This window comes from Rissa tridactyla, chromosome 7 (assembly GCF_028500815.1).
Source record: "Rissa tridactyla isolate bRisTri1 chromosome 7, bRisTri1.patW.cur.20221130, whole genome shotgun sequence".
Classification (NCBI taxonomy): domain Eukaryota; kingdom Metazoa; phylum Chordata; class Aves; order Charadriiformes; family Laridae; genus Rissa; species Rissa tridactyla.
Genome location: NC_071472.1, coordinates 48,700,110 through 48,727,694, shown reverse-complemented (window position 1 = coordinate 48,727,694; position 27,585 = coordinate 48,700,110). Strand labels below are relative to the sequence as shown.

The 27,585-nt window shown below is 40.6% G+C and overlaps 4 protein-coding genes across 15 annotated transcripts in view; 3 read left to right on the top strand and 1 right to left on the bottom strand.

Moving 5' to 3' along the window:
• NF1 (neurofibromin 1) overlaps positions 1–27,585 on the bottom strand; it is a 94,617-nt gene that overhangs the window by 26,840 nt on the left and 40,192 nt on the right. For 8 of the 11 annotated variants that reach the window (XR_008467841.1, XM_054210157.1, XM_054210145.1 and 5 more), the window contains 6 exons: positions 24,723–24,785; positions 22,665–22,823; positions 21,717–21,814; positions 21,427–21,573; positions 20,832–20,978; positions 20,374–20,484 (listed from right to left, as the gene is read on the bottom strand). Coding sequence is in view for 10 of the 11 variants with exons in the window: in XM_054210157.1 (XP_054066132.1) it covers positions 20,374–20,484; positions 20,832–20,978; positions 21,427–21,573; positions 21,717–21,814; positions 22,665–22,823; positions 24,723–24,785 (725 nt within the window). In the remaining variant the exon portion in view is untranslated. Of the gene's footprint in view, positions 1–20,373; positions 20,485–20,831; positions 20,979–21,059; positions 21,079–21,426; positions 21,574–21,716; positions 21,815–22,664; positions 22,824–24,722; positions 24,786–27,585 lie in introns of those variants that run through there. The other 3 variants (XM_054210148.1, XM_054210151.1, XM_054210154.1) reach the window with 2 other exon arrangements.
• On the top strand, positions 295–4,132 carry EVI2A (ecotropic viral integration site 2A). 2 transcript variants are annotated; one of them, XM_054210162.1, is made up of 3 exons: positions 295–520; positions 1,351–1,452; positions 2,675–4,132. In XM_054210162.1, exon 3 carries the CDS (start codon positions 2,691–2,693, stop codon positions 3,453–3,455), a length of 765 nt encoding a protein of 254 aa, XP_054066137.1. In that variant the 5' UTR covers positions 295–520; positions 1,351–1,452; positions 2,675–2,690; the 3' UTR covers positions 3,456–4,132. The 2 variants fall into 2 exon arrangements, with proteins under 2 accessions (XP_054066137.1, XP_054066136.1); XM_054210161.1 differs by lacking the exon at positions 1,351–1,452 and having other exon boundaries at positions 298–516.
• EVI2B (ecotropic viral integration site 2B) lies at positions 6,362–9,820 on the top strand. Its single transcript, XM_054210159.1, has 2 exons — positions 6,362–6,519; positions 7,753–9,820. The coding sequence occupies exon 2, from the start codon at positions 7,784–7,786 to the stop codon at positions 8,657–8,659; it is 876 nt and encodes a 291-aa protein (XP_054066134.1). The 5' UTR covers positions 6,362–6,519; positions 7,753–7,783; the 3' UTR covers positions 8,660–9,820.
• OMG (oligodendrocyte myelin glycoprotein) lies at positions 9,853–13,747 on the top strand. Its single transcript, XM_054210158.1, has 2 exons — positions 9,853–10,930; positions 11,686–13,747. The coding sequence occupies exon 2, from the start codon at positions 11,692–11,694 to the stop codon at positions 13,009–13,011; it is 1,320 nt and encodes a 439-aa protein (XP_054066133.1). The 5' UTR covers positions 9,853–10,930; positions 11,686–11,691; the 3' UTR covers positions 13,012–13,747.

Sequence of the window (27,585 nt, the reverse complement as noted above, 5' to 3'; positions counted from 1 at the left end):
TCAAGCTAGGATGGGCTCAACCCTTTCAAGGCAAGTCAACAGGCCAGGGAAAGAGCTCACAAATACTGTGAGCACGTATGTAGTTGTGAGCGTACTGGGACACCGCTTTTGGTAACACCCAAGGTAAAACCCCTGAGCGTAGGATATCGGAGGAGACAAACTTCATGAGCGTAGAAAATCTGTCTGCCGAAGAGACTTTTTTTCCCCTTGTTTTACTTCCTGTTGTTCGAAGAGCTAATTTGGGCAAGCTGGTGTTTTTCCCCCTCTAACGTGTCATGGTATAGTTGTTACAAAAAGGAAGTGTGTCATCTCTGTGGTTTTAGTTCTCCACTTAGAGTAAACGACATGTAATTTCAGTTACAGATTTGCTTAAAAAATACCAGCATTGCCTAAATCTACTTGCTTTAGGTTAATGGTCATTCGCATCCCAAGAGCAAATATACGCACAAAGACATTTTATTGTTAAAGGATTAACTATCTGAAACATCACGTTTCTTTTGGCTACGTCTTGGCAAGGTAAGTACACATTTTCCTTCTCCTATTTTAAGTTCCACTTCAAAGTTTCTTAGATTTTGTAGAAAATGATATGCAAAAGTATTTTTAAAGAAGTTCAAGTACCTGAAAAATAGTAACAAACTGTAAAAATATTATCTCCAACTGAATTAAGGAAGCTGATATAACTGTATTTTTAGTAACGTTAAAGGTTATTCATAATCAGACTCCCCAGCGTGACCAGTGACAGTCGCTACTCAGCTCTGTTGTTCCTACGCACTGCAGATCCTACTGTGCGCTGACAGAAGACCCTATCAATACCTAGGCACAAAGGCTTGAACTAAAAAGAAAAAAAACCAGTTCTTTAATGATCAGCTCCTTTGCTCTCACAATTTTAAGCAAAGCCCTTAGCATCGGTTTGTTTATTTTTAAGAAAAGCACATCTGGTCTAGAACGCTACAATGAACACTGGACTCACTGTACCCTCGGAGGGAGCAGGCAGAAAGAGATCTGCAGCTCTCAGACAGTGACATTAAACGTTGGAGTGTATCTGTGCCGGCAAACGCAGCTCGGTTCTGCATGCAGAAACTTTATGGGAAATGTGTTGTGTTTCCAAAAAAAAGGCTTTGCTGGTTTTGCTTTTTTTTCCTTTTTAAAATATGCTACAAGGCATCATCCAGGCAACCTTTACCATACAAAGATAAATTCCCTGTGAGCTGTAGTTGATTACTAAGGTGGTTTCTAGTTCAAACTCAACAGTAAGGATTCATCTCAGAATGGAGTTTAATTTTATGTTACGGGTGAGCTGCAAAGTAAAAGATACACATATCTTTAGCTGCTCCTTTGTCACATAGAAAGGGACACCCATCGTCTGCTCCCGGGTTACACTCCGGGCACGTCACCCCTCGCTCTCCCGCAGGACACCAGCACCGCAAGGGGCTGCTGTCTGGATGCTGCCAGGTAGGTAAGCTCTCCCCTCGGATTTTTGGGAGCGAATATAGCAAGTTCTTTGGTAGGCATGCTAAATTTGACTACGATAAAAGAAACATTGTCTGGAACATTTCAAAATTACCTAATCTTACCAATTCACCGATATGCTTTGTTACCTTTACAGTAATAGCTTCAAGAACAAACGTATTTATCCAAACAGCACTGTTCCTTTTGGTCATTCTCTATAGGATTTATATGTGAACCAAATGTAGACTGTAACACTCAAAGGACACACTTTGTTCTGTTGATGGAGACAGGTGAAGGAGAGACATCGCCTGGGATAACGAGCCTTAAGCTCTGCACGTGTCTCCGACACGCAGCCCGGCCGAAGCAGCAGCGGTTCACTGCTCGGCTGGTCTGTCACTATTATTTTGAGGTTATTATCTCAGTACCAGACTGACCTAAAGATCAGTTTCTTGCCCTACAGACAGATTCAACAGGTACAAAACTGAATACCACACAAATGTAAAGCGGAACACACTCATGGTAATATAATTTGCGTAAGTATCTCAGGCATTTTAAAGAAAATGTCACAGTCTGTAGCATGTTTGGGAGAAAAATTTGAGAAGTACATTTGTGATAAATAGCCTTTTGTGCAATAAAGCAGAAAAATTAGAGAACAAAGCTTTTCCTAGGTATTTATGAAATCCTCCAGTTCGCTGTGCTGTGCCCCAAACTGCCGACACTTAGAGGAACATTTTAGATTTAACGTTTTTCACTCAACCATCTTTACAAGCATGGTTACACTTCCCACATTCAGGGGAACACAGGAAAGTAAGAAGCAGTAATCTGCAAACTTCACCTGGGTTTCTCCTTTCACTGTGTAAAAGCAGAAGTGATGAGCTCACAGCTGTAATACGGCCAGCGTTACAGAGGAGGAACCGCCACCGAGCCCGTCTCTACCTCACGCGGGAGTTAGTAGGAAACGCTTTCCTTTCTCTCTTTGCTCCATGTTCTTTTTTAAACCTCATATATTTTCTATAAACCTCAAACTGTCAGAAGTTTGAAACAACCTCTTCCTTCAGAATATCAAGTACTTGAACTTGTCCTCCTACATCCACTAAAAATGAGGTCAAGTTACATTTTTTTTTTCCATCAAAAAGGCTGCTGCCCGCTGTTCCCTCAGAAGTCTGATTCAATCCTCTAAGAACCAGCATTTGCTAAACTAATACCATAATTTGTATTTTTGCAGGTGACTAAATAGGAAGATGAAGACAAAGAGACATAATAAACCACACTTCATCTTCCCTGTCCTGATAATCTCTTCTTTGTGTTTGCAAACAAGTGCAAACCATACCAATTATCCTTGGGTTATAAATGAAACCTGGAACCCTATCAGCCAAAACCGAAGCGGAAGCCAGAACGTAACAGAAGCCAACACAAATTCTCCTCTGAGCATCAATTTCAGCAGCAAAATGACTACTTTTGAAATGCAGAACAGCACCCTGCAGTCCTTATCCTCCACAACGGCCCAAAATTCAACATTTTCCCCCACCAGAAGTGCTGTTTCAGCAGCTGGAGGACCCAGGAACACCAGCAAACCCAAGAGCACAATGACAAAAGAAACATGTGAAGACAATAAGTCTCTTGTACTGATTTGTTTCATTATAATAGCAGTACTTGTGCTTATCTGCACCTTCTTATTTCTGTCAACAGTTGTAATAGCAAACAAAATGTCCTATCTCAAAAAAATTCAGCAAGGAAAACGTCGGCCCAGGAGCAATGGCGATATTCTGGCGACTAACAGTTTATGGCCAACTGCAGCAGGAACGTGGCAGAGGATGCCTAAGGAGACAGCGGGAACCGAACTGATAATGCAAGACTTAATAGCAGGGAGGGATGCTGCGATCCAAAGGAAAACTGATGATGAAACTACTGAGAAACTCACTAAAGAAACAGATAATGAACAGGAAAACAAAGAACCCTTAAAGACACACAAACCCATTTTAACCAATTTTGTAGTTGAGATTTAACTCACAGGTAAAAACTCATCTTTTGTCTTTTTTACATCATTAATACGAGGCAAAAAGTTAGCTTTCAAGTAACAACATGAATGTTAACACAGGAAAACTAAATTCAGGTCTTAGGGGTTTTTCGTTTATGATAGTGAAAATGCTGTAGCAACCTGTAGATCTAGAAGGCAATAAGATGGTGTTAAATAGCTTTTTATAAATAATGGCAAGACCGGTTTTACTTCTTTGACCAGAAACCATGGTGAGAGAAGCTGAACAGGATAAAACAAAAGGACCGAAGTTTGTCCATTCTCAAAGATCATGAGGAGGAAAAAAAAAGGACTGTTAGCCTAATAAACATACCATCCCACCAGGTGCTACACAGCCATAGGCAGGGCGGGATTTTAAGAAAACCATAACTCAGTCACAACTTCAATGCGACTACTGAGCCAGGAACCAGCCTCTCTCAAAACGCTCTTTCAGGTTTTTCCATCAAGGACTTCTTAAACCAGCTTAATAGCTTTTGAACCAGATTGAGATCTGAATCATGTTTCGACTTTGTGTATGAGTATATGAAGCTTGTATTACATGTTAGAATATGAGAACTGTTTCAATTTGTTATCTCCAATAAACTAGCAGTATCAATTTTTAAATAACCTGGTACTATTTCTCCAAGTCAAAATATTACAAAAAATATTAAAGAAGGCATTTTAGAATATTATATTCCTACATTTGCTGAAGGTCAGTAAAGGTCTCCTCTGATGACTAGCTGTGATCTCTTGCATCACGGAAACATCCACACAGAAACACACTCCACTTTGTCCTAAATACAACCAATTAGAACATGCCAAAAATTTCTTCAAGAACCACAACAACTTTTCATTTCTTTATTCCCAGAGAGACCTGATTTTCCCCATATTTCTGGGGAGATGTCTGTATCTGGCCCTCACTAGAGCAGAGCTTTGTTACTTTAAGGAAACACAAGAAGTTTTGCACAAGCTCCTTGTGTTTAAAGAAGATGTGTTGCACCATGGCTACAAGTGTTAAAATTGCAGAGTGACAAAGTTCTAAACATCCCGGGCACCTGTAGTAAACATTTCTGACACAGGAGATGGTTGTCTGAGTTTGAAAGAATCAGGACATAAGACTGCATCCTCAATTCACCTTCCATTACATCACCATAAACTTAGCTGGAAGGGCAGGTCAAGAAACCACAGAGGAGCAGAGAGAAGACAGTATTCGGGGAAGCCAAGAGAGCGCAAGATCTCAAAAACCACACAACTGCCTGTGACAAAGGTGGTTTGTGTAGCAAGGAAGATAAAACTGGATGAAGTTTACAAGCTTAGCCCAGAGCTGGGAGTCATTAGAAAATAAGTTCATTGGAGATGGAAAAAAAAAAAACCAAACTAGACACCAAAACCCAACTACAGGGCAAATTCCAATTAATCTTGCCACAAACCACGTATTCAGACCTTAGAGGTCACAGGGAGGAGGCCCAGCACACACCGCACAAGTAGAACGGGAGGACGGGGCACTACCTCAGGCATTTCTACAACATGAGGAGAAAGGCTGGGAGAAGAATAAGGGCAAACTGTGACAAATGGTTGAGGACAACCCAGTGCCTCCAGGAGATGAACTGAGAACATCTCCCACTGGTGACAGAGAGAGCAAAAGGGCAGGGTTGGGGGATGCTGCACTACATTTGCCTTTTCCTTCCCCAAAATGACCATGAGCACAGGAGGGAACAGCAGAGACTGTGCAAGTACTAAAAAAAGAACCTGAGATAGCAAAGATGAGAACCTAACCTGGTGTAAAACCGCTCACTGCTTGGTAGGTAACAGCTAAAACAGGAGAACGAAACCCACAGTTAGCCAGCCTGCCCACAGGAACACAGTGGGCAGGAGGTTAAAGGGGGAAACCAGAAGGGTCATGAAAAAAGCAGGCAAAAAAGGAAAGAATCACAATCGTATCAGTGTAAGGAAGGAAGGAAAAACAGGGAGGAAAAAGAACTGTCAATGAGGTGGGAACTGTGGCAAAAGATAGGTGGAGACGCTGCGGGCTGAAGAGGATGGGGATGAGACGAAGGAATCAGACAAGAAACTGAGTCATAATGTGAGTACAGGATCAGGATTTGGGTTTGCTGCAGGAGCAGGGAGAGTCTGAAAAAGAGAACTAGTGCAAGCAGAAGGGGGACAGAACAGGAAAAGCAGGAGGAGATGAAGAAGTGCAGAAGGATCTGGCAGTAGCTGCTTGGCACTGGCAGAAAACACTTGCAAAATGCTGCGAGGACGTATTTGTGCAGGTTTCTTTTGGCCAGGCAGCCTTTCTAGGCAAAAATGCTCAAGGAGACAAAAGTAAGTAGTTTGGGTTACACAAAATGGTACGGACAAAGACAGACAGTGGGAGAAGAGCTGCCCAGAGAGCACAGCCCGCCGCTAACGACGGCAGCAGGTACCGAAGCTGTCCAGGCGGAATAACAACACGCAGAGCAGGGGCCGGACAAGAGTGGAATCTGCAGTTATCTGCCTTTCCACGCAACTACAGAAATGAAGATGCATAAGCAAGCCAGCACCCTGTAATCAGATAGCATTCTATGACTCACTGTAATGAACCTACGGTTGCTTTTCCACTAATAAGCATGACAGCACACCAAACCCACCACTGAAATTAAATCAGTAAGATTCAAATCCAATCCAAACTTGCATAATTTTTGATTCGCACAGAAGTTAACTATAACTATTTTCAACAGACAAACAAGTATTTATGAATTTCTACATAAAGCACAATGAATTTCTGCACATACAGGACAAAAGCCACAAACATTTAAATATTTGAGTCTCATAAAAGCGACAGAGCTGAAAAGTTCGCTGGTAAAGCATGCAAGCTCTGCGATAAGGCTCTTAGTAATCTCCCAACTCTTGACACTTCCTGCAGCAAGTGTTGATAAACTTCCTCTTCAGCTGCAGAAACCTCCTTCAACATGAAACGAGCCATTTTAAGCTGCTTGACTTTCAGCACACGGTCTGTCCGTCTAAGGCTTCAAGCAAAACAGACGATGCTTGCTTGATAGAAGACAAATGTGCAGGTAAGAATCAACTTCAAGATGGAAAGGCTTAATATTTGTATTATTTGGTCTGAAATGGAACCGCACTCTGTATGTCCCAACTTCAGGGTGTATTCAAAGCTCTTGTTGAATGTCTGTATCTTAAAAGTATTCGGGCTTCAAACACGTGTTCTTTGATGTTGCTGCTGTGAACCATCATAAACTCTACATGTAATTATTATTTGACTATATTTTGAAAAGATGGGAGCAGAATGAAAATTAAACTGAATCACTTTTAAACTGTTATAAACCTTACACAGTTTAGATCATAATGTTCTCAAGAAGCATTCATTTACTGCTCATAGGTGTTTACACTGTTACCTCAGAAATTTAATTTTGTATATTTGTAAACCCACAAAGATTTACGCATATTAATTTCCCAGAAACAGCTTCACATGACTAGCATTATAGTAACTAATAAATTAGCTCAAATTGTATAAAAGTAACTTCAGATAGAAAAATGCTATGTAGTGGATGTATTTTATATTATTTATTTCATACAGGGACATTCAGAGACCTGACCTCTGAACAGTAGAAGAAGAAACCGAAATCTGTTTCATGCCAACAACTTAACACAATCTCCTCCGTTATAAAAAGTCTTCCACATGCAGGAATTTCATTATGAAAGAGTTTAAAATCAGAATGCTGTTCCATCACAGCATCGGTATTTGGAAACTTTTTAAAAATTATTACACTCTACCCTTAACTGATGAAGAAAGGCAAGAACAGGAAATAAGTTTAAGAGAACCGTAAAGAGCCTTTCACTTAGGTCTCGGCTTATACCCATGAAAACAGGACAATTTTCTTTACCCATGACAATCCTGTTTGTCAATACAGCTGGGACTGTTTTGTATTTTGTTCCAGGCCCATAACCATTTACATGACAGATAAATGTTGCTTTGAAACACCGTTAGAACTTCTCTGCTGATGCCTTTTTCTGATAAGGTGAAAAAAAGGTAATAATAACCAAGACATTGTTTTTTAAAAAGTCACTTAATTAGAATGATCAATGATGTTGAAAATCGGCTTGTTGTTTGTAAAGTCAGCGTCAAACCTCCTGATTTTGCAAAAGGGAACAGACGTGAAATTTTAACCATTGGGTCTAATATTTTCACTACTATAGTATTAATGTAAAATTGCCTGGTGTCAGTAGGGTATAAAAATACAACAAACGCGTTTTTCAAGTTAATATGTTCTCTTTCATTCCTGCTATAGGAGAGGACATATTTAAAGAGGCTGCAGCAAAATGGCCAACAAGCACCTAATACTGATTCTCTTCTATGGAGAAATCTGGAAATCGCTTTCTACAGCAACTCCTCAAAACGTTTCCGTGAACAGAAGAAATGCCAACACCAGTATGAGGAGTCCAAGAGCAGAGAAAGCCCCTCTGTACGCATTGCAAGCAGCAGGACCCCCTTCACACAAATCCGGCGGAGCACTGGCTGTTACGACACCGCCTCCGTTCCCCAAAGCACAGGCAGAACCAAGCGATGGCGGCTGGATAGCAGCACTGATAATTGGCATCATTTTGCTTAGTATGATAATGGCTATTATTATAATTCTCCTGTGGAAATGCTGCAAGAGGCCAGTTCATGTTGATTCCAATTGGGCAGGTCGCTCTCCATTTGCGGATGGAGACACACCAGATGTCTTCATGGACGCTCACCAGGCTACCAAGCGTTCTTCAGTTTTATTTATGTTACCTTGGAAATGGAAACAAGACACAGCCCTACAGCAGGATCCCACTGCATCGGAGAAACCATCCCACTGCGCTGCCAGCCAGGAAAACAGCCAGGCGCCTCCACCAGCCGAAGACAGCTCGGTGGCCGGTGTTTCCAAGCCGGGTGCCTCTCCAGCTCCCAGCACCGAAGCAGCAAGCGCTGCGCCTGACTCCTGTCCTCACCCAGCGGCTTCACCCGACTCCCTGGATCTGCCACCTCCCCCCGACTGGCTCAGGGAACCAGCTGGGGATCAGCGTTCAGATGGCAGCAACTGCCAGGAATTGCCTTCAGAAACCGAGGAACCGCTGCCCCCACCACCCGAGCTACTTATTCAGGAGATTGAGGAACCACCGCCCCAGCTGCCGCAGCCGGAACAAGCCTTTGGAGGCTGCCAACATTGATGGCCAGCATACTTCACTTTTTTCTTAAAAGAAGTATTCTTCTAATAAGTGAAAAAAGGAGAAGCTGGTGCAGGCGAGAACAGTGAGACCGCAGCACGGGCACTCCCCCAGGGTTTCTTAACTTCAGCTTTCACAAAAGGGAACAACCTGCTTCTGCCTGAAGCAAATAATTTCAAAATACAGCACAGATTGGATTGTGCCCGCTGGTTACTGTCACTTGTGAGTCCAGATTTCAGAGAGTACAGAAGACAGAGTGTGCATACCTCTGTGTTTGTATACATATATATATGTATACAACATATATATGTATGTTACATATATATATATGTAACATACACAGACATGGAGCTTTCAAGAACCAGTACAGCATTAGAGGTACTCTGAGCTTCTCAAAATTGTTTGTTCTGCAAGGCTGTGTAAGAGAATGCAATGAATTCAAGTTAATTTTAATAAAGCTTTCTAATTCAAAGATGTTTTGGTCACTTAAAGCACAACTGAATATTTGCCTAGATACAAAGCTCTGAATTCAAAACAAAGTCTATATGCCTGGACATGTACATATCGTCTTTAATACAAAGGCCTGTTTTCTGCATGTGACAGGGTAACAACCTGGTAACAACGGACTACAGGGGTCTGAAACAAATCCTCCCAACAGCCATCAGTGGTTCTTTACCAATAGCAACAAGATTTCCTTCGGATCAAACATTGCCAAAACATTTACTGGTGTAAAACCTCCAGTCACTTCCCACTATCTGGGGTGGTAAAGCAGAGAACGGTGCGAGTAAACAGTTACACAGTGGTCTCTAAAAACCAAAATGGTTTCAAACACCTGAAGAACAAGTACAAAAAGGCCTTCTTTTCCCTAAATACTTTTGATTTTTATAGATAAAACAGAAACAGTTTGCAGACCACCCAAGCAAATGATCAGCAGAACTAGCTGCGTGCCTTCAGTAGTTTCTTCCTCTGAAGGAGTATTTTCAGAGTGCACACAGTATTATTAATATAAACCTTAAAAATTAATTTCATGTTGGATGGATGTCAGTTTCCTTTAACTCAAGGTGTCTAAGTGCTTTACGTGTTCCTTTCTGGCCCTGAGGAAGCTCACAGGCTTGTCTAGAGCCGGGCACTTTGATAAGCTAACTTCTTGCTGGGAAGCAGAAAGGTGGTCTCAGAGGCAAATTAATTAATTTTTTTTAATCACTATTGAATGTTTAGATTTCTGGAAAGAAGCTGCTCCACGCTGAAGCTGGCCTTCCGGGACATCTCTGCAAAATGGCAGAGTTTGTAGTTTTGAGTCCCTGCCTCGGGGAGGGAATCTATCTGTGCATGTGGCACAGAGCACATGTTTGCACATATCATAACAATAAAGTTCAAAATCTTTAAACTACCACTAAAAATTTAAGTCGTGAGTTATGCAAACGCAATTCTAGGCTGCTGTGCATGCAAGGGACATAGGAAAAGATATTTTCAAAGTTTTCTTACTGTTTATATAAGCTGTAAGATCATGCATGCTTAAAGAATAGCACGCCAATTACACCAAGATTTTTTTAAGGCTTGTTGCATTACACCGTGTTAAAATTAAGAGCATTGTAAACTACATCCACTTTTACCATATTGCTTGGAGAAATTCAGATATAGATTTCCTACAGAAATCTGTAAAATCGTACAAGCTGAGCTATTATACCGGACAATATAGTGACAGCCTGATCTGAGGAGTAGAAAACGGAGTATTTGAAAATTATGAAAAGATTTTCTGGCAGCATAGCTTAAAAAAGCTTGAGATATGAAGCCTAAATTAACGTTAACTTTTATTGCAGGAGGAGAGGTTAACTGAAGGTAAAAAAGAATGAAACTTAACATGACTTTTTAAATAGGAACATTTAAATGGAATCATAGCTTCATCTAAAATAGCCTCCAGGAATTTCATTCGGTGCTGTTTATGTAGGCAACCTTACGTGTTATGTTTTGATGCATTAAACCAGCCTAAAAGACGGATAACGGAGAAGTTAACCGATCCAAATTACAAACCCCAACTATTTTCCTGACTGTGCTTGCTGTGCAAGAAGCGGGAGGCAGCAGCTCCGCCAGCTCTGCAGTCTGCCAGGCAGCGCGGATCAGGTGGTTGCGGAGCCCCCGGCAGCAGCAGTACGATGCAGCTGAAGAGGCAGCACAACCCACAGACGGCAACTGGAGCCAGGCTCCAGAACAAGGCGACCTCTAAGCTTAAATCTCCCGCAGAAATGATGTGCTGATATTGCAGAAGAGATTACGGTAAGTTTTGGGGGGGGGGGTGTTGTTTGTTTTGTTTTTCATCGCAAAAACCTGCTACAAAATTAGAGACAGAAATAAGACTGAAATTATTAGTTGATGACAGATGCTTGCACCAGAAATTTGCTGCAGTGTCAGAGATTTCTAACTAACATTAATTCAGCTTTCAGACATGTGTTACCAGCTTTGAGAATGTAATTACACTATAATAAGGAAAAATAATAACGTGCATGTTAATATGAACGTGGAATTCGGGTTTCAAACTAAATTCATAACAATTTAAGATGTATTGTAACCAATTCTACTTCAGCAAATGGCATGCATGTATGGGGGGGACTGCTACATTACTGCAGAGATTTGTAAAGCAGATCCAGTTGACAGCCATTTTTTCATCCTGTATAAAAGAACACATTATTCCAAACATAATATAGGCTTGAAATCACTAAAAACAAGAAGCAGACATTGTATAACATTTGGAAGAGACTTGCATTTTCGGAAGAAAGCCCTCATTTGAGCTTGAGGGGGAAAGGGAGATGAAAAAACAAGTCTCATTCTGCCAGACAACATGACAGTCTATGAAGGGATGCTTTGTAAAGTCTCTCTTGAACAATTCTAAAAAGGACCGTGCCACAAAGGGGTTTATTGATATTTTTTACTTAATTTCTCCTGCAAGTGGTCATTGCAAAGACAACCCTTACAAAGAAATAAAATATATTACACGGATTTAAAGGGTGTCGTTTTGGTATATTTATTTTCAGGCAGCAATGGAGTACCAGACACTGAATACATCTACCTGTCTGCTGGTCCTTCTGTTTTTCATACCCGCTGTTTTGGGTGTCTGTCCTTCTAACTGTACATGCTCAGGAAACGACAGGAATGTGGACTGTTCAGGCAGAAACTTAACTGTACTGCCACACGGACTTCAAGACAACATTACATATTTAAATCTGTCCTTTAACCAGTTCGTAGATCTCGATCATCAGCTAACGAGATTCACCAATTTGAGGACCCTTGATATTTCAAATAATTGGCTCAAGAATGTTCCTGCTCAACTGCCCAAGTCTTTATGGGAATTATATGCCATAAACAACAACATTAAAGTTCTTCAGAAGCTTGATACAGCTTACCAGTGGAATCTTAAAGTGCTGGATGTTTCCAGGAATATGGTGGAAAGAGCTGTTCTGATCAACAACACACTGAGCAGTCTCAAGTTTCTCAACCTCAGTAGCAACAAACTTTGGACAGTTCCAACCAACATGCCCTACAACATCGAGACGGTGGATCTCTCCAGCAACTTCTTGTCCCAGATACTCCCGGGAACACTGGTGAGACTACAGCACCTCACAAGCCTCTACCTGCACAACAACAAGTTCACGTACATTCCCGACAAAGCTTTTGACCAGCTCCTTCAGCTGCGAGTGGTCACGCTCTATAACAACCCATGGTCCTGCAGCGATAGACAAAATATCCCCTACTTGCTGAAGTGGGTGCAGGACACGGCCGCCAGTGTTATAGGGGCTCCCTGTGCCAACCAGTCTGGGCTTTGGCTGGATGCCACCCCAACCCCAGCAGCTCCCACAGGTACAGACTCCAGCCTCATGATCAAAGGAATGAAGGCAGCAGACAGAGCTACTTCTCCAGTGGCAACTGAACCAACCATAATGACAAGAATGCATAAACAATTTAAAGCTAAGGAGGTGACTAGCTTGGCAACCTTAAGCCAAACCGTGCTGTTCACGAGCACGGACCGACCGCTGCTCCTCTATCCAGAAGACCCGACAACCAGGAAAGTCAGTTCCCAAGAAGCAGCAGCCACACACACCATCTACATCGCCGATTCCACCCAGCTGAACTCCAGCCTGCCGGGCCCAGCAGGAGCACCCACCACCCCCATGACTCTGAGCATCACCAGTGGAATGCCAACAAACTACTCCAAAATGCCTCCAAGCACAACCGCTACCTTCAGGAAAGAGGAATCCACTACAAACGCTCAGAATACTCACGTGCCCTCCAAAGCAAGTATCTGTCAGACATATTTGTTTTATGTTATAACGCTTAATGCGGTGGCAATGTTTATCGGCTAAGAGCTTGTATCTTGTGAAAATTATCGAGTTTATTCCTGTGATACATAGCTGGAGTTAAGACATCCAGGTCAAACAATGAATCACAACACAAGAAATTCAAAGTTCTGACTCTGATCTAAAGAAAATAACAGTTCTTCATTAAAGAAGTGCACACTAATGTCTTGATACTAAGCTGCTACTTATTTTAATATGTCTTAATTGAGTAAAACTAACCTATGATTTTGTTTTTAAAAATGTGCTTATTTTGTATTTAAATTTTTAATTTTACCTGCACAGAATAAAACATCAGAATTTTAAGTACTGATTTCACGTATGATTTTGTCATTAAACAACTGGAAAAAAATAGAAGGCCTGTATCATATCTGCATTGTCTTGCTTGACTTGCCAGTGAGCAATTCTTGTAATATAGCAGCACAGATCCTTTGTAAGTTATGGCGACATGCAAAAGGAAGGGAAAAAAATAAAAGAACTAAACCTAGCTGTTTCACTAATCAGAAGTTATTCCTGAGAAAAATCGCTAGCATGTGTATCTATGTTTGCTTCATATGTATTAGGATATTTTAAATATGAAGAACAACAGTTTTGAATTTAGGAATTAAATATGACAATGCCATGATGTCTGCTAAGAGGGTGTAAACTGAGACAGCAACATGGTCCAGCTTCAGCATGGGGAAAGCGGCAGGGGCTGATAGCTCTTTGTGCTCCGTCTTGACTTAGAGACTGCAGGCAAGTTATTTCTCACTCTCCATATTTAAAAAAAAAAAAAAAAAGAAAAGTAGAGGAAAACACAAGATGTTCAATGCCATGACGCTCTCCAACAACAAGGAGTTATCTACACAAATTAATGAAATGGAACTCCTTAATTTTATTTCAAGTGACATCCAAAAATCAGAAATATTAATGTATTATGCTTAAAAGAATACCGCTAGTCTGCCAGAATGTATCGAACTACTACTTTTTGATCAGTAAAATTAAATATCAGCCAATTTCTAATGCGAGTTACGTAACAAACCAATTAAGCAATTAGTTGTGAAGCTGTCATTGATACAATCCTTGAACCTTGTGACTTTTAAAAAAAATTAATTCAGTCCATGGCATTGAACATGCCCAAATCCTTGCTTTGTAAGGACGAGCATGAGTGGTATTCTCCTTGACATCTGCACCATCAGTGAGTAGAAATAGTTGCACGCATGGTTCTGTTCTCTCTAGGAAAATAATTTAAATTATGTGGCAAAGGTACTCGATATACTACAGATGAAGTTTTGCAAACAGCATGAAATGAAAACTGAAGAACAAGTTCATTGAAAAAGTATTATTCACTTAATATTACAAATCTTTATACAATGTTTTCCATTCATTTCAGGCCATTTAATTTCCAGTTATTGTAGCATGAAGGTGCTGCAAAACCCAGAAAACCTCACTACTGAGACTGGAGTCCTCTACCTACTTCTCCTAGGTGTCCATGAGGGCTGTAGACCATTTACAACCACTGGTATCAGAGAAATCACAACTTTCCAATTGTGAACAGTATTTCTATAACCAGAAATGTGTTTTAATTTCTAACAGTAAATGTTACACAATGAATTTGTACAGTTATTTCATTGGCATTTAAGCAAAAATAAAGTTATGTTTGTATTGAACTGAATTAGTGACGGTGCTTCTTTTCAAATAAGCGTAGTAATATCACTGAATAGATAATACTTTGTTATACAAACCCATTTCAAGCAGACATTTGGCTCAATCTTCATGTCTTATGTGGGGAAATTATGGTTCAATCAAATTATATTATTTTGACACTGATGTATCCCTACTATTGTTGACTAATAAGCTGAATAGATAATAGTAACATAGGGTCTACCCTTCGGAACTTGCAAACACCTAAGGCACGTCTCCATCCACTAGAAAAAGGCAGCTCTTTCTCCCTCTCACGAAAAGACTCTCCATGTTTAACACACAGAAAACTTAAAAAAAAAACAAACCCAAAGACTGACATTTCATGTACATTTTAGGTAGACAAGAACTAGTTATCCAAGTCAAAGTTTAGACAACCTAGCCCATAAGCAGTGTGTGCAGGGTACCTCCCACGGCCAGCAGAAGTGCCTCAGGATATAACGTGGCTACCAGCAGGCTGAGAGAGTTGCCCACTCGCGCAAGTTCCATATGCCTTCCTTAGGTTAAATAATCTGACATGAACCAATAAATTCCACTAACTAGGATCAATATTTAAAAAAAGTCACTGCCTGCCGCTCTCTCTGGACAGACAATGTGTTTGCCAAGTCCTGACTGACTCAGAAACAGCAGCAGCCAATTACCGCATTCAGAACTAGCCATTTCCTAGAATTCTCTCATTCCGAGGGTTTCATCCCCCCCAGTCTAAGGCAGCGAGGTAGGACAGGTCACAGAACGAGATGCTATGACTAAACCGCCTGGAGTTGAGGCAATTACATGCAATACTAAATGTGCCTTTGCTGAAGAATTCAATACAGGATGCCAAATTCTATTGGATGCAAAAAACCTCCACGGAATCAACTTTAAATGCTCTGAGAAAGCCTCACCCATAATGAGACCAGTCAGTGAACAGCAACTCCATGAAAAACACAGTTTTCCAGGAGTTGTTTGGGGCAAATCGCAAGTAAGTCCCCATACTGAATGACTTGCTACCCAGACTTCCAAGCCTTAAGCATGCTGATAAAAACCTGGAAGTGGAAAAGGGGGTGTGGAGTTTTCCAAACGGATGTACAAGACCAGGAAGCCAGGGAAGAGACAACTGCAGGCAGGAGTGACAGTGAGCTGGCACCCCCCAGGGCTAGCGCCAGGCTCCCCGGCCGAACCCGGCCGCTGGAAGTGCAAGCGAAGGGCTGCTTAGCCAGACCGCTTTCAATAAAGCGGACTGGAATTTAGGTTTCCTTGTATTTTTCTGGAATACAAATGAGTTGATAAGGGAGTAGCGAGGAGGCAGGCAAATGTGGGAGTCGTGCACTTGTTGCTTGGCAACGGCGCAGTCAAACTGAAATCACACCAGCAGGCAGGGGTGCCATCGCCTCCCACCAGCACAGCATCCCTCTGTGCTGCTCTACACGCCCTGGTCATCCAATCCATGATCAATATAAAATAATCTATTCTCAGAAAAATTACTTTTTTCCAAAATAACTATCTAGCACCTCAGGACAATATTCAAAATACCCAAAAAAGGTCTAGCACACCTTGTACCAGAAACATGTCTGCTTCGGAAAGGTTAAAATTGCTGAGGCATAGCTGTGATATGAAGCCATAACTCAGAGGTTTGTATTCCTATTAATTAGCTTGAGATGTCAGCTTTAAAACTTATTGGCAGTACTTCAGAATCAATATGTATTGATTTCTTGATCATTTAGTAACAGAACAGGGATTAAAAAGCAGAAGAGCAGTGGCATCGGAAGTCAGGCTGTTGCCCAGGAAACAAAATGTGAAGAAAAATGACAGAAGGGATTAAATTTCGCAGCACAAGAAGGATATAAACTGATCCAGATATATCAGTAAAATGACTCAACAATGCCCTAGCAACAAGATCTCACAGTACCAAAATAAACCAAACCCCAAAAAACCCCCAGCCTGCTGCAAGCCCTCAAACATCCCGGCGGCTCTGATCTAAACAGTCCTTCCACATTTCACACTATAAAAAACGACTTCTGGCTCTGAGCCACAAGACAAACACCGTGAACAGGCACCACTTTCACCACGTCCCGATGGGCAGGAAAGATGTCGGAGCATCATCCCGGGCGAGGCTGGGAAAGGCAGCCTCGCGGAGACAGACCAAAGAACTACATAGCTGCTGAAGAGAAAGCAAGCAATAAAAGGGGAGGGAAAGGCAAGCTACCTTCCACCTAGTAGCAAAGCATAACAATACTTTCATTAAATATCTTGTACCTGGGTAAAACGTACAGAAATCTGCCCCTTACCGTCCCTTTATGAAACACAGAACACTTTTCTGACTTGTACCATGATCACTATGGTTCAGCAGTGATTTTTCATCTTCCTTTGAGGAAATGAGGTTTGTGTTCACTCAAAAATCCCGGGGACGTAGTTTATAAAGCTATTCTATTGAAGACAACTTTTCAGACTGTTAAACTGCCAGGTTTCACAGACAAATTTCAATATACATTCATAACGGAACAACACACTGATTACGATAGTTACACTGGGTAGCTACTGACACAATAAACACGTGGCATCCTGCTTTGTTATTTATACACCAGCTTCATTACGGCCCATCACTGCCTTGTCCAGACTCCGAGCGGTTTCCTCTCAAACACCTGTGTACAAACACTCACCCGCTGAGCTGGCACCTTTTGCCAAGGAGTATCGCATACCCAAATCACAACCAGTATTTAAAGATGCTAACGATCGCAAACTTTCTCAGATAAGGAAGCAAGCAGAAAAAGTTGAGTTATTTGCAAGTAAAGGGCATGAAGGTATCAGTCATAAAATCTCATCATTCTCACCAAAAGCCCTTATGCAAGATTATGAAAAGCAGATTCACCTGGACTTTATAGACTTTATGGGATATTCTGCAGAATAGATTCTATTTCAGAGTTATAAATCATTGGGGAAAAGTTCAGATACATTTTGCTTTCTTCCCTACTTCTTCATAATTAGAGCTTGTGTTATTCAGTATTCCTTTGATTAGCATCAGCTTACGGATTCATTAAGCGTAGAGCTGACAAAAAGCACGGGCACTTCATTCTCCTTCACTCTAAAAGGTACCAGCCGTATTACATACGCTCTCTTATTTCTTCCACCTTTGGACTTACAGGTAAAGTCTTCTTAAGAGCTAGCAGCCAAACAAGTGTTTGACAACTTTCACAGCAACAGATGTCAGAGATGCAAGCATTTCCCCCCTACACTACCAGCCTGAAAGCAAGTGGTTTGTCTTGGGTTTTTTAAAGCATGAACCAACCCTTTGGCATGCCTGTACGAAATTCCAGAAGAAGGAAACAGTTTTGACAATTTATTTTACCTGCCACATTGATACTGAACAGAAGTTTTGTTTGTTTGTTGCTCTGAAAAATCAAAAAAAAAAAAAAAAAAAAAAGAAATGTGAACAGATATATTCATTTGTTGGATCTCCAGTTGCATCCTGGCTAGGAAAACAATTCCACCACCAAGTCAGAGGTTATATTTGTAAAGGTTCTTCAAGGCTTGCTCATGATTTTAACCTCTAACCTGAATTTGACATAAGATATTTTTATTATCCAGTGGTAAAATAATAAACTCTTCCAATCATTAAAATCGTTCCCTAGCGGAAAATTTGGAAATTTAGAAAATTTCTGAGGGGAAATGACAAAAGCCAGACGGTATAAGAGAGTATAGATTTTCTAGGAAAGTAAGTTTGTAACTCAATTTACAAAGTCAAAAGCACTACCAGAAACAATGAAAAACTGTGAAAATTAATAAAACTAAGGATCTACAATTTTAATTAATTGAAAAAATCTTACATGTCTGTTGGGTATGATTTTCATTAGAAATATGTAAATTCCAAGAATGTCTTATTTGCAAACGTGTATTGACTATTTAAATTGCTGAATACAAACAGAAGATACTGCTAAGGAAGTGGTTTCCTCTGTTTGTTTTCATCTTCTCATATGGGTTTGCAGAAGGTTCACCACTGATGACATCTCAGATCATGACCATACTTTCGCCAGAAGCAGCACCATCAATGAAACTGCCACCGTTTTACCGGGAGCAGCAGCGCTAGTACCAGCAAGGAGCACACCACGGGCAGCGACACCGGCACCACCAGGAGAAGCTCTTCCCAGCCTTACCCCAAGAAGCAGCTCAAGTGAGAGCTCCCCAGGGACCAACACCACTCCTCACCAGGCCACAGATAAGCACATCTTGCCACGCAAGGGCACCACGAGCAAGCACCCCACTGCTGCAGCAGCCACCCCACAGGCATCACAGACGAGCACCCCACTGGCAACAGGAGCACCAGGAAGAGCCAAAGCCACCACATGGACTCTACCAGCACTGGTGCCACAGGCAGCTCCACCAGCATGAACGCGGCTACCACCAGCGGCACCAGAAAAAAACCACATTGGAAACAGCAGCAGAAGCAAAACCAAGAGCCCCACTGGCACAAAACGCATCGGCAATAATCCAACCGTGACCATCCACCCAGGAGCTGCCAGCATCCGTGAGTGCCACGCCGAGTCGGGACTCCCACTCCCACCATCAGCACTGGTGAGACCTTCACGGACCCCGGCGGCACCACCGCACACCCCGCCTGTGCCAAACCCGTGGTGCCACCACTGCCAGCCCACACCTCACCAGCAGCACCACTAACAGAAGCCAAGGCACCAGCGACATGGCACAGAGAAAAGGTACCATGGCTCCAACCTTATCTTCATGGTTCTGTCTTCGATTGCACTTGGTTGTGAGCACAACTTTCCTTAAGAGTCTAAGAATGACTTGTAGTAATGAGTGTAATTACTATGGAAACAGTTTTGAACATGCTGTCCTCCATGGATTTAATAGCGCGGTTACTTAATAACTAGATTGAAAGATCAAGTTTCAATTATATTCTTACTCTAGTTCAGCTTTATCATTGCAGACATTAATTTAAATGAAACGACTAGTTTATTTAATTTGTTTATGTTTTATTTAAAAAAAAAAAAGAGAGAATTCTGATTTATTTGACCATAAACTGACTAATATTGACCATGAGCTATTCCGAATTCTTCAATACTGCAGCGTATGTTACTCATTGTTAATGCATCAATGTCTTTCAGAGTAGGGAAGACTTAAAACTTTCAAAATTTTGTCTTATTGGAAAAAACACAGTCTTCTGCAAAGTTCAAATGTCAACATCTGCTTTTCCTATTATTTCAGTGGTATTTCCACAGATCTCAATCGTTTCCAAAACATGGTGGTGTTTTCACTTAGAACACACTGGTGAAACTGAAGCAACATCATGGTGTTGTCTATGTGTGAAACTCCTAAATACCTGTATTACTCTTTAAAATGGGATACAGGGACAACTTTGAGAAATTTTATCCCATATTTTAGCTTGTTACTCATTGTATACTTCACAAATTGAAGATGCTAAAATCTCTGATAAAACGTTAAGAGCAACGTGGTGTAGGTGCAGTTTACTTGAGACAGTGGAAGATTAATAAAATGTATTTAAAATTTCAGCTATTTTTCCACAGAAAACTAGACAATTCTGATTTAGAAAACAATTCAAAAATACTGTCACCAAAATTTAACAAATAAGCTCTTTTCAGATTCTTGTTTGTTACAAAGTTGGTGTCCCTTTCTTAGATACACTTGATACCTTTCATTTTATATGTTTATTTCAGATAGGGAAGGTGAAAGATTCCTTACCGCCGAGCAATGTAGTAGAAAACAGGATTGCCAGCTTTTGATGTCCCAGCTTGGTAGAAAATATTTAATGTTTTCAGTGCTTTGAACTCCTCTTTTTCATGTACCTGATGCCTAAAAAGCAGTACATTGATATCAACTTTTCGCAACTGCCTTTCAAAGAAGAAAATTTTTAAAATAAAAATACATTCCAACCCCCCTTTATTTGTATCTTTAAACAGAAGTATTACGTTCACATGATCTCGAGCCTTTGTTAAATCACAAACATTACTGTTGTCTCCAGTTCTCAATTTAATTTTTGAAATTAAAATCTACTCAGAAACCTAGAAGGTATATGTAGACCCAGCTTTTTAATCTTCCCTGCAAAACAAAAGCTGAAGTCTTAATAACTGCTTCTACAGCCTGACATGCTGAAGTCTAGAAACCCACAAGGTGTGTCCCCTCCACGATAATCTCATTACCTTGTCATAAATTCTTCAAATTTGGAACTAGTGAGATTTAAACTGGACCAATGGGTGTCTGCCACGGGTTTGTGCTCAGGAGGACCCAGGTAGGCAAGGAGAGTAGCCATCTTGTCAAAAGGTCGTCTTCCAACAGCCTTATGGTCCCTAGAAACAGCACATTACTTAAAGGAAAAGTCCTTCTTTACTCAGCAATTCTTATTTTTTTTGCCCACTACTCTTCCTTACCTTGAACAGGCTGGATTTTCTTTTTTAAAATTTAAGGGGTGGGGGGGGGAAAAAAAAAAAAAAAAAAAAAGGTGTTCAACAAAGAAATAAGAAAGATGTCTGTTACACACAGAACAATTTTACAAAAGACAAGACAGACATTGACAGAAAACTATGTACTTGCACAAAAGGCTGGCAGCAAAGGGGGCAGGAAAGATGTTGGGTGTGTTCCCAATAATGACTTATCAATAAGACAAAAAAGTTTCCAAAGGTAAGATTTTCAGCCACAATATTCTTCTCAGTAATAATAACAAAAGCATCCGTAAGTATTTCCTAATATTAATTTCCCATCAGCAACGCCCCTCGTGGTGGCATTCCCGAGCCTCACCTGTTGCTGGAGAGGTACTGCCCAATTTTCTCCTGGTTGTTCCACAGCAGCCGGTGCAGAGCCAGGACATTGCCGTCACTGATGAACGACAGGCTGTGATTGACCGTGTCGCTCGCTGGGCAATCAGATGCGATATCAAGGAAAAACCTAGAGTTGAAAACCAGTAATTGCCATCAGCGTGGATGGGAAATCAGCCCGGCAGACCCAATGTAAATCAAAGGGCTCTAACAACATTTCCCCGCTTGCCCTTTATCCGAGACAGACCCTGCGCACGCGTCCAGAGGGCCTACCTTCGCGCTGCATCAAAATTGCTTTTTACAAAATCATTAAAAGGCCGCATATGTTCTTCTTTTGTAAACAGGACATGGTTGGCAATACTCTGAAGTATCTAAGCAATAAAAAGACGGTAAAGACACATAAAGTTTAATGCACTAACTGCTATGGGAGCCAGTGTAACTTCGCTATCAGAAATACTCATTTTAACCTGTTGTGAAACCTCAAGACAAAAAAAGCCAACAAGGCAAGTAATTCAAAATACGTTCACTTTCAAAATATTTTCTTTTACATACTTTTAACCACTAGAAAATGACTTCCCTTATTTATGAACTTTATTCAGCTTTAGACAAGGAAAATAAATTGTCTTTCAAAACTACCATTAATTAAGTGTTACTATTTCTTCTGGAAAGCAGAGAGACATGTAAAGGCAACAGCATATGCCTGTTTAAAGAAAACTAAAATATCTCAACATTTAGAATAGATCACATAGACAGGCAACATAATTTCTATGCCATTAGTAAGCCTTTTTTTAATTTTAATTTTACAGGAAACAATACCAACTAAGATTAAAGATAGGAAAAATCACTACTTTAGCACTAGTATAAACGTAGTATCTGGCTGCCGTTCTTCTCACCATGCTACAAGTAACATTGGTTTCCTTCTTTGTTTTTAAATAAGGTTAGAAGTTCAAGCCAGGAGCCAGAAGGCATTCGCTCACCTTATGCAGAGTTTTGGCAAAATGTATTTTTCCACCCAGTCTGTTCCCCAGTTACACTGCTGGGAGCTATAGCATTAAAATCCTGATGGATAAACATGGCATGGAAACTGCCCTTTAAATAAACACGATGCTTGCTACCAAAAAATACAAGTTCAACTAAATTTTCTCATACTAGTCAAAGAACAAACTAAATCAGGGAAAAGATATAATTTGGCCAAATAAATAAAAATATTTCTTGATTCACCTTTGACATCAGTTTCAATCCCCTTTCAATTCTTGGTGGAGGCTTTTTATCTAAAATCCCTGCCTCGTAAGGGGAGACGATCGCAGGATTGATGAACCGGAGGAACATCGCACTTCCAACCGCTCCAATGCTGTTCTGAGGAAATCGCTGACTAACCACCTATGAAGTCGAGAATTATAAAGAATATTTTTGCATTAAAGGAAAGGGAAAGCCAGCTGATAAAAAGCCTCGTATGGTAACCCAACTTTAAGCATTGTTTCCACACCAGTCAAGCCCTCCTGCCTCAGCAGGTCTCGCATGGCAGGACACCAGAAGGAAGGGAAGCAAGTGAGGGGCGGGGGGGGCTATGGGGCACAGCCTGGTTCTCCTCCAGCTCTCGGGAAAACTTTCTTGCTAGGGTGAAGTTGCTACAGTAGCTATCGGTCAAAGATAAGAAGGTCTATTTCAGAGTTCCTGGCCCTGAACCCCAGCACCCTGCCACCGACAGTGCAGCAGACAAAGGCCGCGGGCTCCCACGCAGGTGTGCACGGTTCTCCCAGCAAATACAGATCATTCTTTTTAACGAGTGGGTCTTTTACGTATTCGTAATTTCACTATTGATCACAAGAGAGTCTCCAGCTATAAGACTTATGCTGTAAAGTTTCAGGAGTAATTTTGTAGAAATTGCTCATCAGAACCATCACGTCTCAACAGATTTGCCCCAGGGGGAAAGACAGAACGAGGCAGAGCCGAGCGGGCAGGGTCCTCCTCTGCCTCTACAGACACTGTCCAAAGCCACTCAGCAGCAACCTGCCAGAAGAACTACAGCTGAAAATATTATTCTTTGCTATCTAGGAAAAAAAAGTTTTCTGAAAATGTTATGCAAAAAAAGAAGCCTCCATTCTTTTTAGGAAATCCACCCTGTATTACTAAGAAGATAGTCTATTCTCTAGACACCTTTCATTTGACTTCGAAAAGTCTGTTAAAGATAAAGCTCCCTGACAAAAATAATGTTCTTAAATAAGCTACATGTGGTTCTATAAAGATTCAATATCTGTATGTGTATTTTCTTATGAGTAACAACAGTTAATCAAAACAAGTCAGTCTGCCTTTTCACAGAATAAGAATTAGCAAGCTTCGTATTTTCAGTCATATTGTTTAAAATAAATTAAAAACAAACCAACCCCATTTTACTAATATAACTCAAATCATGCTTCTTAAAACTGATAAAGCCATTAGTGCATACATAATATATCAATAATTGCTTTGGTTCAGTAGCAACTTCATTCAGTTACTTGTAATGCAATTACTGATAATATTTTCTTGTAAAATACTAGCTTGCACACAGATTTTGCATTTAAACATGATTACTACTCTGCTCAGTTACAGCAAAAAATAAGGGACTATTTAATAGAAGTCTAAATTTCCATTCTGCCTCGTTTCATTCACACTTTATATTTTGAGGTCACTGCCAAAGAAAAGTCTTAACTTTTAATGACATCACTCTATCACAACCTACATATCCAATCTCTTTACCACAGCGAGTTACTTAAAATGGGAAATCTGCTTTTCTCAGTAAATAAATACAAGTGCTAAATTGTATAGCTTAGTCACAAGGCAAACAAAAGAAAATATATCAGAAATAAGTCATACAAGGCTCTTTTCTTTTCAGTAACCAATATACATTAATTGTTCTTCTCCCAGGATGCAAGCTGAAGTCATCTGCCAGAGCATTCAAACAACTAAACAGACTCAGGTTTTCCCCCAAACTGAAGAAAGCGTTTTGTTTCCGCATTGTTTTTAATTTGAAGATGGTGGCAAGGGTAGAAGATCAGAGTATTAAATACTAAGCAGTAATGTTAAAAATGTCTGTCGTTTACTCAAATAGGCACACAGAGAATATTTTAAATATAACTTAATTCCAGTGTTAATTGAAATGAAAGCTATTTTGTGCCAGAATTAGTAGAATGATTTTACAGTGAGGTCAAATAGACTGAAGTGAAGATGTTTTGAACAAACAGCAAAAGATTTCTGTTGTGCTTTGAAAGAAATGGCTAATAAAAAGGTCTCCAAACTTACTGATTTTTTGTTTTCCTTTTTTTCTTTTACGGTAGCTTTATTCAGTAGAGAGTGGCAAGTTGCCTACAGAACAGAGATGAGCACAAACAAGTCACAGCACCAACTACATACAGCAACAAAAAACCAATGTTGACTTGTACATAAATTACACAGTAAAATGTAACAAACATAACCAACAGAAAATGAAATATATAAACTAAAGACTGATGATGGAGTTTTTATTCCACAATTTTATTACATCTTATTTACAAAGCACTAAATACAAAACAAGCAAATGTTGCGTTTCAATCATTTCTACTATTTCTGGCTAGATTAAAAGTCAAACCACATTAATGTGCTCATGATACACAATATTGGGCATTAAATAGTATATTCAGCTTTCAAATATATTTCACCATCCCCATATAATTTTAATAGTAAAAATAGTAAAGTGTTATACCTTTGAAATACATATTACTTTTAAAATAAATTTAGAGTTTTAAATCTTCCCAATGTTTCTCTGTGTGTCCTTCAATTTAGTTAGATCTGTGAATCATCATGGTAATTACTACTTTGAGAGCTAAACACTGCCATAAAACACTCTGTGGAAAAAGGAAGAAAAAAGGCAGCGGGTCTACATTAATTCATTATCGATTTCCAGCCAAGATACCCGACTTGATTGTGCTTATTTCTGCATTGCCTTTAAATGCAAAGGGTCCCACCAAGAAGCATCACATTCTCCCCCATTTCACAGCAGGATCCGGGCAAAGCCAGAGCCCATCAGCCTCCTGCCCTGCACCCCTCAGGGGGACACCCGGAGCCCAACCCTACGTCCTGCGCATGGGCTGTAAATCAGCATCGCCAAGGGGCCCTACCGCACCCAACCCCCGGAGCTGGAGCAACAGAAAGCCAGCAGTATTTAGCAGTCTGCGAGCAAGCCTGCACCAACGGCTCAGATAATATTTAGGGTATCACCAAACTGGAACTGAAAGGGAATTTCTACAACTTCAGAATGTGACACAGTAAGAAAAAAAAAAAAAAAAAAGTCAGTAAAAGCTATTCCACTAACCAATCTAAATTTAAATAGTTCAAATTTGTGCAGGACCTATTGATATTTAACCAGCAGCACCTCCGCCAAGTCTCTGACTTTGTATAATTTCTACAGAGGTAGGTTCTGAAGCAGCCATATACACACTTTATTTGCCAGGCTATTGCATTTAAAGCAATTAACATCTCCATCTCAATTAAGAAAAATCATGTATGTTTGTGTGCGTTCTACAAAATAGAGCACAGTTTCTCTGTACAAGTTGCTTTGATGAGGCTTGCTGGTGGCCACACGTTACCTGCAGTGAGCAGGGCCAGACACACCAGGGGAACCGTCGGATGGGGCTCCCAGCCAAAAACACTTGCCAGGGCCCTGACCGCTAACAGCTACACCCTGAGAGCCAGCCAAGCACACCGCTCCCATCACGCTCCTACAGCGATTAACACAGCTGCAAAGCATTTACGGAGCACACCTGATGAGAATTTTTTGCACACAAACTTACTTTAACACTCTAAGTGTAAAAAGACACTGCAAAATTCAACCTCAGTTACTCTGACACTGTTGCTTGGGATGGAAGACGTCACCTTATAAAAAAATGAAATTACCTCATAAAAATCACCTATTCGGTTCTTGTGATAAAAATGGATTAATACGCTCAAAAAATCAGATTTTAATTGTACTTTCTTTCAGATAAAGGCCAGACTTCAAAATCTCTGAAATTTGAAAGTACAGAATGAATTATTCCACTATTTGTGTTGATCAAACATTTGTACCCAAATATACGTATTACTAGAAACAGTTAAGGTGGAAAATGTTGAAACTGAGCATCAGTTAATACCACTTGAATATTTGCCAATAAACCATCCCTTTCAGGAGCAAGTTACCCTTGTTACCAAAAAAATGTAAAGGCAAGAATAAAGCCAGTAGAGTTGACCCACTTCCACAGAAGAATCTCTGGCACTGCCCACTGGTGAGTACGTTTTAGTAATTCCCTCTCCTGTATGAATTACAAGTGGTTTGCACAGAAATAACTTTTAGCAACGTATCAGTGAAGTGGTGGTAAATCTGACACATCCCAGTAACAGCGTAGCAAAGCAATTCTAGGAAAAGATGTGGGACAATGCAATAGCAAATAATGGAAGCAACAACTAAGGCCAAGGGAAGCACATTTTCAATAACACTTAAATACACCCCCAGTCAACGTCTGTGAGACTGTGGCCATTTGAACTTGAAGAAAACTAATTGCCCTCCTCATTTTGCATTAAAAAAACCACGCCAAACCCAACCAAAAGAAACCCCAAACCCAAAACCACCCCCCCAACCTCAATATAACCACTGTCAGAAAGAGAAACCAATGCCTTTAGAAGCCATTTATACGAGGTGTTAACAGCAAAACCAAAAGCACATCGCTTGCACGCCTAAAGCCTTCCAACAGCTCACAACCACCACCCAAGTTCCACAACAGTCACAACGTACAATTCACTGGTTTTCACTTCCAGCTTCTGAGAACCGCGGCAGTTGTTGCATTTATTAATACAGAATTATAAAAATATGACTAGACTACACTACATAGATTTTTTTTCTTATTATTCATAATTAGTTCATACATCTTGGAAAATCTATTTTCCTCGCTTTCTTTAGAGCGGAGATTCAGACTCTGTGGTTGAAAAGCCAACAGCTCTTCCACAACGCTTCTCTGAGACCACAGCTCACACCCTCTGCATTCTCCAATGGGGCTGGCTGGAAATTGCCTTTCCTCTGAGCCTTGAGGGCAGCAGTAGTACCCCCCACTGGAATTTTTAACAGCAGCTAAATCCACCAGAAGCACACAAAGAGCAT